This window comes from Leptodactylus fuscus, unplaced genomic scaffold, assembly GCF_031893055.1.
Source record: "Leptodactylus fuscus isolate aLepFus1 unplaced genomic scaffold, aLepFus1.hap2 HAP2_SCAFFOLD_56, whole genome shotgun sequence".
In the NCBI taxonomy this organism is placed as follows: domain Eukaryota; kingdom Metazoa; phylum Chordata; class Amphibia; order Anura; family Leptodactylidae; genus Leptodactylus; species Leptodactylus fuscus.
In genome coordinates this window covers 82,196-98,802 of record NW_027440589.1, presented here as the reverse complement: position 1 = coordinate 98,802, position 16,607 = coordinate 82,196, and the positions used below count along the sequence as shown (strand labels likewise).

General features: G+C 50.4%; 1 protein-coding gene across 2 annotated transcripts in view; it reads left to right on the top strand.

Moving 5' to 3' along the window:
* Nucleotides 1–2,438, top strand: part of ENGASE (endo-beta-N-acetylglucosaminidase) — an 85,923-nt gene extending 83,485 nt beyond the window's left edge. For both annotated transcript variants that reach the window (XM_075261882.1, XM_075261884.1), the window contains one exon: nucleotides 1,362–2,438. In XM_075261882.1, coding sequence (XP_075117983.1) covers nucleotides 1,362–1,757 — 396 coding nt within the window. In that variant the 3' untranslated portion in view covers nucleotides 1,758–2,438. The remainder of the gene's footprint in view (nucleotides 1–1,361) is intronic.
* The last annotated feature ends 14,169 nt before the right edge of the window (nucleotides 2,439–16,607 follow it).

Here is a 16,607-nt window from a genome sequence, read left to right as displayed (position 1 = left end):
GTGCTCCCGCCCTCAGTGTATCCCATGGTGTATAGTTATGTGCTCCCGCCCCCAGTGTATCGCATGGTGTATAATTATGTGCTCCTGCCCTCAGTGTATCCCATGGTGTATAGTTATGTGCTCCCGCCCCCAGTGTATCCCATGGTGTATAATTATGTGCTCCCGCCCTCAGTGTATCCCATGGTGTATAGTTATGTGCTCCCGCTCCTTGTATTAGTGTATCCCATGGTGTATAGTTATGTGCTCCCGCCCTCAGTGTATCCCATGGTGTATAGTTATGTGCTCCCGCCCTCAGTGTATCCCGTTGTGTATAGTTATGTGCTCCCGCCCTCAGTGTATCCCATGGTGTATAGTTGTGTGCTCCCGCCCTCAGTGTATCCCATGGTGTATAATTATGTGCTCCCGCCCTCAGTGTATCGCATGGTGTATAATTATGTGCCCCCGCCCTCAGTGTATCCCATGGTGTATAGTTATGTGCTCCTGCCCTCAGTGTATCCCATGGTGTATAGTTATGTGCTCCCGCCCTCAGTGTATCCTATTGTGTATAGTTATGTGCTTCTGCCCTCAGTGTATCCCATGGTGTATAGTTATGTGCTCCCGCCCTCAGTGTATCCCATGGTGTATAGTTATGTGCTCCCGCCCTCAGTGTATCCCATGGTGTATAGTTATGTGCTCCCGCCCTCAGTGTATCCCATGGTGTATAGTTATGTGCTCCCGCCCTCAGTGTATCCCATGGTGTATAGTTATGTGCTCCCGCCCTCAGTGTATCCCATGGTGTATAGTTATGTGCTCCCGCCCTCAGTGTATCCCATGGTGTATAGTTATGTGCTCCCGCCCTCAGTGTATCCCATGGTGTATAGTTATGTGCTCCCGCCCTCAGTGTATCCCATGGTGTATAGTTATGTGCTCCCGCCCTCAGTGTATCCCATGGTGTATAGTTATGTGCTCCCGCCCTCAGTGTATCCCATGGTGTATAGTTATGTGCTCCCGCCCTCAGTGTATCCCATGGTGTATAGTTATGTGCTCCCGCCCTCAGTGTATCCCATGGTGTATAGTTATGTGCTCCCGCCCTCAGTGTATCCCATGGTGTATAGTTATGTGCTCCCGCCCTCAGTGTATCCCATGGTGTATAGTTATGTGCTCCCGCCCTCAGTGTATCCCATGGTGTATAGTTATGTGCTCCCGCCCTCAGTGTATCCCATGGTGTATAGTTATGTGCTCCCGCCCTCAGTGTATCCCATGGTGTATAGTTATGTGCTCCCGCCCTCAGTGTATCCCATGGTGTATAGTTATGTGCTTCCTGCATGCAGGTGTACAGTAATACAGTGATGTCATCAGCGTTTCTCCTCCTTCTCTTGCAGGTACTAGATGCTTCGCTACCTCTACCGCCTTCCGTGCAGCCTTCTGACCTCACCTTGTCTCATGTCCACTGGCGAAGAGACCAGGAAAGCAGCCAGTTATCTGTCAGCTTAACCCTTCACTGGACGCACCCTCTGGAGAACCTCCGACACTTCCGCATATACTGCCGTGGCGTTACGTGTCACCGGGCTCCGGAGTCTCAGCCTCATCTCCTTGGCTTGGCGCACGCTTGTATCTACCGCGTGGTTGATCTCGCTGTACCAGACCCATGTCCTCCGACTCCTGGGCGGCTGGAGTTTGCGGTGCAGCCTGTCTATAAGGATGTTGTGGAGACCCCCCCTCCTGTATGGGGGCACCTGGGCCTGGAGTTTGTGGAGCAGACGCACACCGAGGTCTAGCAGATACGGGCGGCTGGCAGTGACACTTATGTAATGTCTACCTGTATATGTCGGAACGTCCGGGGGTTCTGTACGAAACCTTTATCACCTATAGCCAGGAGACGGTAATATATGTATGGTGGGGGGACGCCCGACCACCAGAAAGTGTCCCCGCGTCCCCTGTGTGTATCCCGCTCCACTGGGATTATTGGACCCCGTGCTCAGGTGGTCACGTATGTGCTGGAGCGCCATTCATACTAGTGATACGCGGAGATTCCAGCAGTTGGGACCCCGGGGACGCAACACTTGGATAAGGTGCTAAATGTTGGTATAGGAAGTCTCCCCCCCCCCCCCCCCATGTGCAGGTAACGTCAGGCGGGGTCACACCTGTGCTCGGGCTTTCCATCCACTGGAAAATCAGAAAGAAAAGACGTGCAAACAGGAAATGGGTGGAAACGCGGCGGCGCCATTATAGTCGTTGGTTTCTGGGGTAACGGCTTCTTAATGGATTGGGTGTTTTTTTTTAGGGTTCCCAAATGGAGCCGGAAACCCCAAGTCTGGTGCGAACCTGCGGAAAGGGCTGAGTTATTGCAATGTGTTTTTTTTATATTGAATTATCCATAGGGTGGGTTGTCTGATCGGGAGATGTCCCCGCACCGATCAGCTGACGTGGCGACTGCGCAGGTCCAGGCCAGGGGCAGCTCTGCTCGTACTCAACACAGACCTGCAGCTCTGTCCACTGTATAGAGAAGATCCCACTATACACTGGACACTGTACCTGCAGCTCCCTCCACTGTATAGGGCGGACCCCGCTATATACTGGACACTGTACCTGCAGCTCTGTCCACTGTATAGAGAAGATCCCACTATATACTGGACACTGTACCTGCAGCTCCCTCCACTGTATAGAGAAGATCCCACTATATACTGGACACTGTACCTGCAGCTCTGTCCACTGTATAGAGAAGATCCCACTATATACTGGACACTGTATAGGGCGGACCCCGCTATATACTGGACACTGTACCTGCAGCTCTGTCCACTGTATAGAGAAGATCCCACTATATACTGGACACTGTACCTGCAGCTCCCTCCACTGTATAGGGCGGACCCCGCTATATACTGGACACTGTATAGGACTCACCCCACTATATACTGGATACTGTACCTGCAGCTCCCTCCACTGTATAGGACAGACCCCACTATATACTGGACACTGTACCTGCCGCTCCCTCCACTGTATAGGACGGACCCTGCTATATACTGGACACTGTACCTGCAGCTCTGTCCACTGTATAGAGAAGATCTCACTATATACTGGACACTGTACCTGCAGCTCCCTCCACTGTATAGGGCGGACCCCGCTATATACTGGACACTGTATAGGACAGACCCCACTATATACTGGACACTGTACCTGCAGCTCCCTCCACTGTATAGGACAGACCCCACTATATACTGGACACTGTACCTGCAGCTCCCTCCACTGTATAGAGAAGACCCCACTATATACTGGACACTGTACCTGCAGCTCCCTCCACTGTATAGGACAGACCCTGCTATATACTGGACACTGTATAGGACAGACCCTACTATATACTGGACACTGTACCTGCAGCTCTGTCCACTGTATAGAGAAGACCTCACTATATACTGGACACTGTACCTGCCGCTCCCTCCACTGTATAGGACAGACCCCGCTATATACTGGACACTGTACCTGCAGCTCTGTCCACTGTATAGAGAAGACCTCACTATATACTGGACACTGTACCTGCCGCTCCCTCCACTGTATAGGACAGACCCCGCTATATACTGGACACTGTACCTGCAGCTCTGTCCACTGTATAGAGAAGACCTCACTATATACTGGACACTGTACCTGCCGCTCCCTCCACTGTATAGGACAGACCCCGCTATATACTGGACACTGTACCTGCAGCTCCCTCCACTGTATAGGACAGACCCCACTATATACTGGACACTGTACCTGCAGCTCCCTCCACTGTATAGGAAAGACCCTGCTATATACTGGACACTGTATAGGACAGACCCTACTATATACTGGACACTGTACCTGCAGCTCTGTCCACTGTATAGAGAAGACCTCACTATATACTGGACACTGTACCTGCCGCTCCCTCCACTGTATAGGACAGACCCCGCTATATACTGGACACTGTACCTGCAGCTCTGTCCACTGTATAGAGAAGACCTCACTATATACTGGACACTGTACCTGCCGCTCCCTCCACTGTATAGGACAGACCCTGCTATATACTGGACACTGTACCTGCAGCTCTGTCCACTGTATAGAGAAGACCTCACTATATACTGGACACTGTACCTGCCGCTCCCTCCACTGTATAGGACAGACCCCGCTATATACTGGACACTGTACCTGCCGCTCCCTCCACTGTATAGGACAGACCCCGCTATATACTGGACACTGTACCTGCCGCTCCCTCCACTGTATAGGACAGACCCCGCTATATACTGGACACTGTACCTGCCGCTCCCTCCACTGTATAGGACAGACCCCGCTATATACTGGACACTGTACCTGCCGCTCCCTCCACTGTATAGGACAGACCCCGCTATATACTGGACACTGTACCTGCAGCTCTGTCCACTGTATAGAGAAGACCTCACTATATACTGGACACTGTACCTGCAGCTCTGTCCACTGTATATACTGTATACAGCTATATACTGGAGGCTGCACTTCAGTAAGAGCAGCTGGTTGGCGCCGGGCCCCGACACCGATCAGATCCTGAGGACCCCTTTATGTCTCCACAATATCAGACAGAGCTTGTTATATTCCGTGTTTATTGAGCTTATAGAATACAATGCGAATATAATTCTAACCCCGAAACGTCGTTCCATAAGCATCGCAGCATCTTTGTGAGCGGTCACAGTCATGTGATCTCCGGCCGCCATCATCATCTCGCGGGGTCATGTAATACAGATCCAATACATGGTGTCAGTCCTTACTGCAGGAGAGACCTCATAGCCCCTGCCCATCTCTCCTCTATGTGCCGCCGCCATCTCTCCTCTATGTGCCGCCGCCATCTCTCCTCTATGTGCCGCCGCCATCTCTCCTCTATGTGCCGCCACCTTCTCTCCTCTATGTGCCGCCATCTCTCCTCTATGTGCTTCCATCTCTCCTCTATGTGCCGCCATCTCTCCTCTATGTGCCGCCGCCATCTCTCCTCTATGTGCCGCCATCTCTCCTCTATGTGCCGCCATCTCTCCTCTATGTGCCGCCGCCATCTCTCCTCTATGTGCCGCCGCCATCTCTCCTCTATGTGCCGCCATCTCTCCTCTATGTGCCGCCATCTCTCCTCTATGTGCCGCCGCCATCTCTCCTCTATGTGCCGCCATCTCTCCTCTATGTGCCGCCATCTCTCCTCTATGTGCCGCCATCTCTCCTCTATGTGCCGCCATCTCTCCTCTATGTGCCGCCATCTCTCCTCTATGTGCCACCGCCATCTCTCCTCTATGTGCCGCCATCTCTCCTCTATGTGCTTCCATCTCTCCTCTATGTGCTGCCATCTCTCCTCCACGTGCCGCCATCTCTCCTCTATGTGCCGCCGCCATCTCTCCTCTATGTGCCGCCGCCATCTCTCCTCTATGTGCCGCCGCCATCTCTCCTCTATGTGCCGCCGCCATCTCTCCTCTATGTGCCGCCGCCATCTCTCCTCTATGTGCCTCCATCTCTCCTCTATGTGCCGCCGCCATCTCTCCTCTATGTGCCGCCGCCATCTCTCCTCTATGTGCCGCCACCTTCTCTCCTCTATGTGCCTCCATCTCTCCTCTATGTGCCGCCGCCATCTCTCCTCTATGTGCCGCCTCCATCTCTCCTCTATGTGCCTCCATCTCTCCTCTATGTGCCTCCATCTCTCCTCTATGTGCCGCCACCTTCTCTCCTCTATGTGCCTCCATCTCTCCTCTATGTGCCTCCATCTCTCCTCTATGTGCCGCCGCCATCTCTCCTCTATGCGCCGCCGCCATCTCTCCTCTATGTGCCGCCGCCATCTCTCCTCTATGTGCCGCCGCCATCTCTCCTCTATGCGCCGCCGCCATCTCTCCTCTATGCGCCGCCGCCATCTCTCCTCTATGCGTCGCCGCCATCTCTCCTCTATGCGCCGCCGCCATCTCTCCTCTATGTGCTTCCATCTCTCCTCCACGTGCCGCCGCCATCTCTCCTCTATGTGCTTCCATCTCTCCTCTATGCGCCGCCGCCATCTCTCCTCTATGTGCTTCCATCTCTCCTCCACGTGCCGCCGCCATCTCTCCTCCACGTGCCGCCGCCCTCTCTCCTCCACGTGCCGCCGCCCTCTCTCCTCCACGTGCCGCCGCCCTCTCTCCTCCACGTGCCGCCGCCATCTCTCCTCCACGTGCCGCCGCCCTCTCTCCTCCACGTGCCGCCGCCCTCTCTCCTCCACGTGCCGCCGCCCTCTCTCCTCCACGTGCCGCCGCCCTCTCTCCTCTACGTGCCGCCGCCCTCTCTCCTCTACGTGCCGCCGCCATCTCTCCTCCACGTGCCGCCGCCATCTCTCCTCCACGTGCCGCCGCCCTCTCTCCTCCACGTGCCGCCGCCATCTCTCCTATACGTGCCGCCGCCCTCTCTCCTCCACGTGCCGCCGCCATCTCTCCTCCACGTGCCGCCGCCATCTCTCCTATACGTGCCGCCGCCCTCTCTCCTCCACGTGCCGCCGCCCTCTCTCCTCCACGTGCCGCCGCCATCTCTCCTATACGTGCCGCTGTGATGGGGGTCAGATGGGGCAGCCTCTACCTCTATAGGGGTCCTGAGTTGCCATACATCTGGATTTGTAAATGACTTTATAACTGACGGCGACTCCTCGAAGCTTTTCAGGGCCGTCCTTGTGTTCACCGATCCCCTCTCGTGTGCAGGGACCCCAAAAGGGAAGCCCCGCCCCTTATCCTACCGATTCATTCACGTGGTATAAAGGGGGGCAGCGGCAGCGGCAGCCATCTCTGAGATTATTGTACAAGTGACGGGTTCATTTGTATCGGGCGGTGACACAATAGACTTTTCTATGGAATTGTGCGAAGGATTTCTGATGTCACCGAGTAATAAAGATTTTACAAGAAAACCTCTAAAAGTTACTGGAAGGGGGGAGGGGCGGGTCGTCTTTCCCTGGTAGGGGGGAGGGGCAGGTCTTCTTTCCCTGGAAGGGGGAGGGGCGGGTCTTCTTTCCCTGGTAGGGGGGAGGGGCGGGTCTTCTTTCCCTGGAAGGGGGAGGGGCGGGTCTTCTTTCCCTGGTAGGGGGGAGGGGCGGGTCTTCTTTCCCTGGTAGGGGGGAGGGGCGGGTCTTCTTTCCCTGGAAGGGGGAGGGGCGGGTCTTCTTTCCCTGGTAGGGGGGAGGGGCGGGTCTTCTTTCCCTGGAAGGGGGAGGGGCGGGTCTTCTTTCCCTGGAAGGGGGAGGGGCGGGTCTTCTTTCCCTGGTAGGGGGGAGGGGCGGGTCTTCTTTCCCTGGTAGGGGGGAGGGGCGGGTCTTCTTTCCCTGGTAGGGGGGAGGGGCGGGTCTTCTTTCCCTGGTAGGGGGGAGGGGCGGGTCTTCTTTCCCTGGGAGGGGGGAGGGGCGGGTCTTCTTTCCCTGGGAGGGGGGAGGGGCGGGTCTTCTTTCCCTGGAAGGGGGAGGGGCGGGTCTTCTTTCCCTGGTAGGGGGGAGGGGCGGGTCTTCTTTCCCTGGTAGGGGGGAGGGGCGGGTCTTCTTTCCCTGGTAGGGGGGAGGGGCGGGTCTTCTTTCCCTGGTAGGGGGGAGGGGCGGGTCTTCTTTCCCTGGTAGGGGGGAGGGGCGGGTCTTCTTTCCCTGGTAAGGGGGAGGGGCGGGTCTTCTTTCCCTGGTAAGGGGGAGGGGCGGGTCTTCTTTCCCTGGTAGGGGGGAGGGGCGGGTCTTCTTTCCCTGGTAAGGGGGAGGGGCGGGTCTTCTTTCCCTGGTAAGGGGGAGGGGCGGGTCTTCTTTCCCTGGTAAGGGGGAGGGGCGGGTCTTCTTTCCCTGGTAAGGGGGAGGGGCGGGTCTTCTTTCCCTGGTAGGGGGGAGGGGCGGGTCTTCTTTCCCTGGTAGGGGGGAGGGGCGGGTCTTCTTTCCCTGGGAGGGGGGAGGGGCGGGTCTTCTTTCCCTGGGAGGGGGGAGGGGCGGGTCTTCTTTCCCTGGGAGGGGGGAGGGGCGGGTCTTCTTTCCCTGGGAGGGGGGAGGGGCGGGTCTTCTTTCCCTGGTAGGGGGGAGGGGCGGGTCTTCTTTCCCTGGTAGGGGGGAGGGGCGGGTCTTCTTTCCCTGGTAGGGGCGGGTCTTCTTTCCCTGGGAGGGGCGGGTCTTCTTTCCCTGGGAGGGGCGGGTCTTCTTTCCCTGGTAGGGGGGAGGGGCGGGTCTTCTTTCCTTGGGAGGGGCGGGTCTTCTTTCCCTGGTAGGGGGCAGGGTCGGGGGGCGGATCTCTCAGCCTATACCTGTCTACACCCCGATCTGTTGCTGTGAGTGTTAGGAGAGTCTGCTCTTCTTCCTACTACCGAGTAGCCGCTTGTGTTCCTGCGGACAGGTTGTTAGTCACTGACAGCAGCTTCTCTTATTGTGCTCAGGTTTCTCTTTGTCTGTGCCAGGGATCTCTTTAGCTCCATCACGCCCTGGATTTGCAGACCACTGTTCCTATATTGTGGTCTATTGGTCGCTATTTTACAGTTACTCCTGGCAGAATCACAACCAGTAGTAGTAATAATGGATGGGGAGGGGTCAGACTGCTGTATACAGCCCCTGCCTCAGAGAGAAATGTACAGTGTGCTGCAGCTATAATGGGACTAGTAACAGCTGATATACTGAAGGACTTGTACAGCAGAGAAGAGGCGCCGCAGCAGATGTTACAAGTCTTCATGGACACTCCGCCTCCGCCCGTTGTACTTTATGGGTCGGGCTCTTGGTTTCGGTAAATGTGATTTTCCAGCAGAACACATTTAGCTCAAAAGGGACAGAAAGGGTTAAAGAAATGTGAAGCGCGTTGTTGGGTCCCTGCTGGTCTCTACTGATGGGGCGGGAAACAAGAAAAACCAAAAAGGATGTGCAGCCCCTATAGGTGACAATATACAGAGCTGGAGCGGTCACCGACTAGTGCAGCTACTCCAGCCCGCCCCCCAGCCCATACATTCTTATATGGCCAAAGAAGCCCCGCCCCACTTCCGAGTGACACAGCAAGCAGCCAATGAGAGTATGGGCTTGTCAAACCCCCGCCCTCCACCTATAGCGTGCACTAGGAAACCCCAGGAAGGACGGCCACGCCCACACACGAGCCTCACAAAAAAAATGGTTTAATGAACAGTTGTCGTTCCAAACAGTCTCAGCCCCTCCGTAACACCTTCTTATCTACTGGCGGAGACACAACCGCCAAACCCTGAAACCCAATATACACAGGGCCCCGCCATGGCTGGCATGTCCTTATCCCTGTATATATCCACTGTATGCTCTAAAATTCATCACCACAACTCCTGCACCACACCTATATGTAACACAGCAAGTACCGCACCTACATGTAACACAGCAAGTACCGCACCTACATGTAACACAGCAAGTACCGCACCTATATGTAACACAGCAAGTACCGCACCTATATGTAACACAGCAAGTACCACACCTACATGTAACACAGCAAGTACCGCACCTATATGTAACACAGCAAGTACCGCACCTACATGTAACACAGCAAGTACCGCACCTACATGTAACACAGCAAGTACCGCACCTATATGTAACACAGCAAGTACCGCACCTATATGTACCGCACCAGTATGTAACACAGCAAGTACCACACTAGTATGTAACAGGCAAGTACCGCACCTATATGTAACACAGCAAGTACCGCACCTATATGTAACACAGCAAGTACCGCACCTATATGTAACACAGCAAGTACCGCACCTACATGTAACACAGCAAGTACCGCACCTACATGTAACACAGCAAGTACCGCACCTACATGTAACACAGCAAGTACCGCACCTATATGTAACAAAGCAAGTACCGCACCTACATGTAACACAGCAAGTACCGCACCTATATGTAACACAGCAAGTACCGCACCTACATGTAACACAGCAAGTACCGCACCTACATGTAACACAGCAAGTACCGCACCTACATGTAACACAGCAAGTACCGCACCTACATGTAACACAGCAAGTACCGCACCTACATGTAACACAGCAAGTACCGCACCTATATGTAACAAAGCAAGTACCACACCTACATGTACCGCACTAGTATGTAACAGGCAAGTACCGCACCTATATGTAACACAGCAAGTACCGCACCTATATGTAACACAGCAAGTACCGCACCTATATGTAACACAGCAAGTACCGCACCTACATGTAACACAGCAAGTACCGCACCTACATGTAACACAGCAAGTACCGCACCTACATGTAACACAGCAAGTACCGCACCTACATGTAACACAGCAAGTACCGCACCTACATGTACCGCACTAGTATGTAACAGGCAAGTACCGCACCTATATGTAACACGGCAAGTACCGCACCTATATGTAACACGGCAAGTACCGCACCTATATGTAACACGGCAAGTACCGCACCAGTATGTAACAGCAAGTACCGCACCTACATGTAACACAGCAAGTACCGCACCTATATGTAACACAGCAAGTACCGCACCTACATGTAACACAGCAAGTACCGCACCTACATGTAACACAGCAAGTACCGCACCTATATGTAACACAGCAAGTACCGCACCTATATGTACCGCACCAGTATGTAACACAGCAAGTACCACACTAGTATGTAACAGGCAAGTACCGCACCTATATGTAACACAGCAAGTACCGCACCTATATGTAACACAGCAAGTACCGCACCTATATGTAACACAGCAAGTACCGCACCTACATGTAACACAGCAAGTACCGCACCTACATGTAACACAGCAAGTACCGCACCTACATGTAACACAGCAAGTACCGCACCTATATGTAACAAAGCAAGTACCGCACCTACATGTAACACAGCAAGTACCGCACCTATATGTAACACAGCAAGTACCGCACCTATATGTAACACAGCAAGTACCGCACCTACATGTAACACAGCAAGTACCGCACCTACATGTAACACAGCAAGTACCGCACCTACATGTAACACAGCAAGTACCGCACCTACATGTAACACAGCAAGTACCGCACCTACATGTACCGCACTAGTATGTAACAGGCAAGTACCGCACCTATATGTAACACGGCAAGTACCGCACCTATATGTAACACGGCAAGTACCGCACCTATATGTAACACGGCAAGTACCGCACCAGTATGTAACAGCAAGTACCGCACCAGTATGTAACACAGCAAGTACCGCACCTACATGTAACACAGCAAGTACCGCACCTACATGTAACACAGCAAGTACCGCACCTATATGTAACACAGCAAGTACCGCACCTACATATACCACTCCTATACGTAGCATGGAAAGTACCGCGCCTATATGTACCGCATGTATATGTACCAGCAGATAGCGACTTCCCTTACCCAGTTTCAGGGACATTTCTATCCTCTGAGACAGTGAGAGACTCTTCTAGCGCAGTCTCCTGTAACAGTCTCCGCCACCAGCTCAGAGAGAACTGCAGATACAGCAAATCAGAGGGGAAAACTGCTGAAGACTGTGCACTGAGCAGAGATGGTGTTATATACCGCCATCCCAGGGTCTATAGAGGGAGGATCCTGCTGCTGTAGATTCCCTGTGTTATTCTATAATCTATACATTATATACGTTATCAGGAGAGTCGCTAATAAGTCACAGCGAGAAAAGGAAAATCTGAAACCTACAAAATAGGAACAAAGTTCTGGCAGCTGCGGAGGAGCGGGCGCCTGTCAGGGGGGCAAATACAGCCAACTTATATCCACCCCCGACCCTCCCGAGTCCACAAATCTGTGCGGAGTCATCTCTTGTGTAGGATTAGTAATCTGCGTATCATTTACTGGCCAAGGTGTCTCCCTATACATCTGCCTATACTCCTGCTTATATCTCTCCCTATACATCTGCCTATACTCCTGCTTATATCTCTCCCTATACATCTGGCTATACATTTCCCTACACCTTCTATATAATCCTAAATAGAAATGATCAGGAAGCGACAATGACCAAATGACACTGCAGCAATGACATATACGGTAACACTCCGCTCAGTCTGGATCACTCGCCTTAGGCCCCGCATAGCAAACAAAACACTACAGAAAAAAATGCAGTGGAAATGCCTCACAGTATGGCGGTCCTCTCTGTCAGATAATCCTCACTGTCCCCAGATAATGATTACACAGCACAGACTCTTATATAGTATATAAGTGACACAGGGTATATACAGTATAAGTATCGCCCCCTGCAGTCCTGTCAGATAATCCTCACTGTCCCCAGATAATGATTACACAGCACAGACTCTTATATAGTATATAAGTGACACAGGGTATATACAGTATAAGTATCGCCCCCTGCAGTCCTGTCAGATAATCCTCGCTGTCCCCAGATAATGATTACACAGCACAGACTCTTATATAGTATATAAGTGACACAGGGTATATACAGTATAAGTATCGCCCCCTGCAGTCCTGTCAGATAATCCTCGCTGTCCCCCAGATAATGATTACACAGCACAGACTCTTATATAGTATATAAGTGACACAGGGTATATACAGTATAAGTATCGCCCCCTGCAGTCCTGTCAGATAATCCTCGCTGTCCCCAGATAATGATTACACAGCACAGACTCTTATATAGTATATAAGTGACACAGGGTATATACAGTATAAGTATCGCCCCCTGCAGTCCTGTCAGATAATCCTCACTGTCCCCCAGATAATGATTACACAGCACAGACTCTTATATAGTATATAAGTGACACAGGGTATATACAGTATAAGTATCGCCCCCTGCAGTCCTGTCAGATAATCCTCGGTGTCCCCAGATAATGATTACACAGCACAGACTCTTATATAGTATATAAGTGACACAGGGTATATACAGTATAAGTATCGCCCCCTGCAGTCCTGTCAGATAATCCTCGGTGTCCCCAGATAATGATTACACAGCACAGACTCTTATATAGTATATAAGTGACACAGGGTATATACAGTATAAGTATCGCCCCCTGCAGTCCTGTCAGATAATCCTCACTGTCCCCAGATAATGATTACACAGCACAGACTCTTATATAGTATATAAGTGACACAGGGTATATACAGTATAAGTATCGCCCCCTGTAGTCCTGTCAGATAATCCTCGGTGTCCCCAGATAATGATTACACAGCACAGACTCTTATATAGTATATAAGTGACACAGGGTATATACAGTATAAGTATCGCCCCCTGCAGTCCTGTCAGATAATCCTCGGTGTCCCCAGATAATGATTACACAGCACAGACTCTTATATAGTATATAAGTGACACAGGGTATATACAGTATAAGTATCGCCCCCTGCAGTCCTGTCAGATAATCCTCACTGTCCCCAGATAATGATTACACAGCACAGACTCTTATATAGTATATAAGTGACACAGGGTATATACAGTATAAGTATCGCCCCCTGCAGTCCTGTCAGATAATCCTCGCTGTCCCCCAGATAATGATTACATAGCACAGACTCTTATATAGTATATAAGTGACACAGGGTATATACAGTATAAGTATCGCCCCCTGCAGTCCTGTCAGATAATCCCCGGTGTCCCCCAGATAATGATTACACAGCACAGACTCTTATATAGTATATAAGTGACACAGGGTATATACAGTATAAGTATCGCCCCCTGCAGTCCTGTCAGATAATCCTCGCTGTCCCCAGATAATGATTACACAGCACAAACTCTTATATAGTATATAAGTGACACAGGGTATATACAGTATAAGTATCGCCCCCTGCAGTCCTGTCAGATAATCCTCACTGTCCCCAGATAATGATTACACAGCACAAACTCTTATATAGTATATAAGTGACACAGGGTATATACAGTATAAGTATCGCCCCCTGCAGTCCTGTCAGATAATCCTCGGTGTCCCCCAGATAATGATTACACAGCACAGACTCTTATATAGTATATAAGTGACACAGGGTATATACAGTATAAGTATCGCCCCCTGCAGTCCTGTCAGATAATCCTCACTGTCCCCCAGATAATGATTACACAGCACAGACTCTGTATATAGTGTATAAGTGACACAGGGTATATACAGTATAAGTATCGCCCCCTGCAGTCCTGTCAGATAATCCTCGGTGTCCCCCAGATAATGATTACACAGCACAGACTCTTATATAGTATATAAGTGACACAGGGTATATACAGTATAAGTATCGCCCCCTGCAGTCCTGTCAGATAATCCTCGCTGTCCCCCAGATAATGATTACACAGCACAGACTCTTATATAGTATATGTGACACAGGGTATATACAGTATAAGTATCGCCCCCTGCAGTCCTATCAGATAATCCTCACTGTCCCCCAGATAATGATTACATAGCACAGACTCTTATATAGTATATAAGTGACACAGGGTATATACAGTATAAGTATCGCCCCCTGCAGTCCTGTCAGATAATCCTCGCTGTCCCCCAGATAATGATTACACAGCACAGACTCTTATATAGTATATAAGTGACACAGGGTATATACAGTATAAGTATCGCCCCCTGCAGTCCTGTCAGATAATCCTCGCTGTCCCCCAGATAATGATTACACAGCACAAACTCTTATATAGTATATAAGTGACACAGGGTATATACAGTATAAGTATCGCCCCCTGCAGTCCTGTCAGATAATCCTCGGTGTCCCCCAGATAATGATTACACAGCACAGACTCTTATATAGTATATAAGTGACACTGGGTATATACAGTATAAGTATCGCCCCCTGCAGTCCTGTCAGATAATCCTCGCTGTCCCCAGATAATGATTACACAGCACAGACTCTTATATAGTATATAAGTGACACAGGGTATATACAGTATAAGTATCGCCCCCTGCAGTCCTGTCAGATAATCCTCGCTGTCCCCAGATAATGATTACACAGCACAGACTCTTATATAGTATATAAGTGACACAGGGTATATACAGTATAAGTATCGCCCCCTGCAGTCCTGTCAGATAATCCTCGGTGTCCCCCAGATAATGATTACACAGCACAGACTCATATAGTATATAAGTGACACAGGGTATATACAGTATAAGTATCGCCCCCCTGCAGTCCTGTCAGATAATCCTCGCTGTCCCCCAGATAATGATTACACAGCACAGACTCATATAGTATATAAGTGACACAGGGTATATACAGTATAAGTATCGCCCCCTGCAGTCCTATCAGATAATCCTCGGTGTCCCCAGATAATGATTACACAGCACAGACTCTTATATAGTATATAAGTGACACAGGGTATATACAGTATAAGTATCGCCCCCTGCAGTCCTGTCAGATAATCCTCACTGTCCCCAAGATAATGATTACACAGCACAGACTCTTATATAGTATATAAGTGACACAGGGTATATACAGTATAAGTATCGCCCCCTGCAGTCCTGTCAGATAATCCTCGCTGTCCCCCAGATAATGATTACACAGCACAGACTCTTATATAGTATATAAGTGACACAGGGTATATACAGTATAAGTATCGCCCCCTGCAGTCCTGTCAGATAATCCTCGGTGTCCCCCAGATAATGATTACACAGCACAAACTCTTATATAGTATATAAGTGACACAGGGTATATACAGTATAAGTATCGCCCCCTGCAGTCCTGTCAGATAATCCTCACTGTCCCCAAGATAATGATTACACAGCACAGACTCTTATATAGTATATAAGTGACACAGGGTATATACAGTATAAGTATCGCCCCCTGCAGTCCTGTCAAATAATCCTCGGTGTCCCCCAGATAATGATTACAAAGCACAGACTCTTATATAGTATATAAGTGACACAGGGTATATACAGTATAAGTATCGCCCCCTGCAGTCCTGTCAGATAATCCTCGCTGTCCCCCAGATAATGATTACACAGCACAAACTCTTATATAGTATATAAGTGACACAGGGTATATACAGTATAAGTATCGCCCCCTGCAGTCCTGTCAGATAATCCTCGGTGTCCCCAGATAATGATTACACAGCACAGACTCTTATATAGTATATAAGTGACACAGGGTATATACAGTATAAGTATCGCCCCCTGCAGTCCTGTCAGATAATCCTCGCTGTCCCCAGATAATGATTACACAGCACAGACACTTATATAGTATATGTGACACAGGGTATATACAGTATAAGTATCGCCCCCTGCAGTCCTGTCAGATAATCCTCGCTATCTCCCAGATAATGATTACACAGCACAGACTCTTATATAGTATATAAGTGACACAGGGTATACACAGTATAAGTATCGCCCCCTGCAGTCCTGTCAGATAATCCTCGCTGTCCCCCAGATAATGATTACACAGCACAGACTCTTATATAGTATATAAGTGACACAGGGTATATACAGTATAAGTATCGCCCCCTGCAGTCCTGTCAGATAATCCTCGCTGTCCCCCAGATAATGATTACACAGCACAGACTCTTATATAGTATATAAGTGACACAGGGTATATACAGTATAAGTATCGCCCCCTGCAGTCCTGTCAGATAATCCTCACTGTCCCCCAGATAATGATTACACAGCACAGACTGTTATATAGTATATAAGTGACACAGGGTATATACAGTATAAGTATCGCCCCCTGCAGTCCTGTCAGATAATCCTCACTGTCCCCCAGATAATGATTACACAGCACAGACTGTTATATAGTATATAAGTGACACAGGGT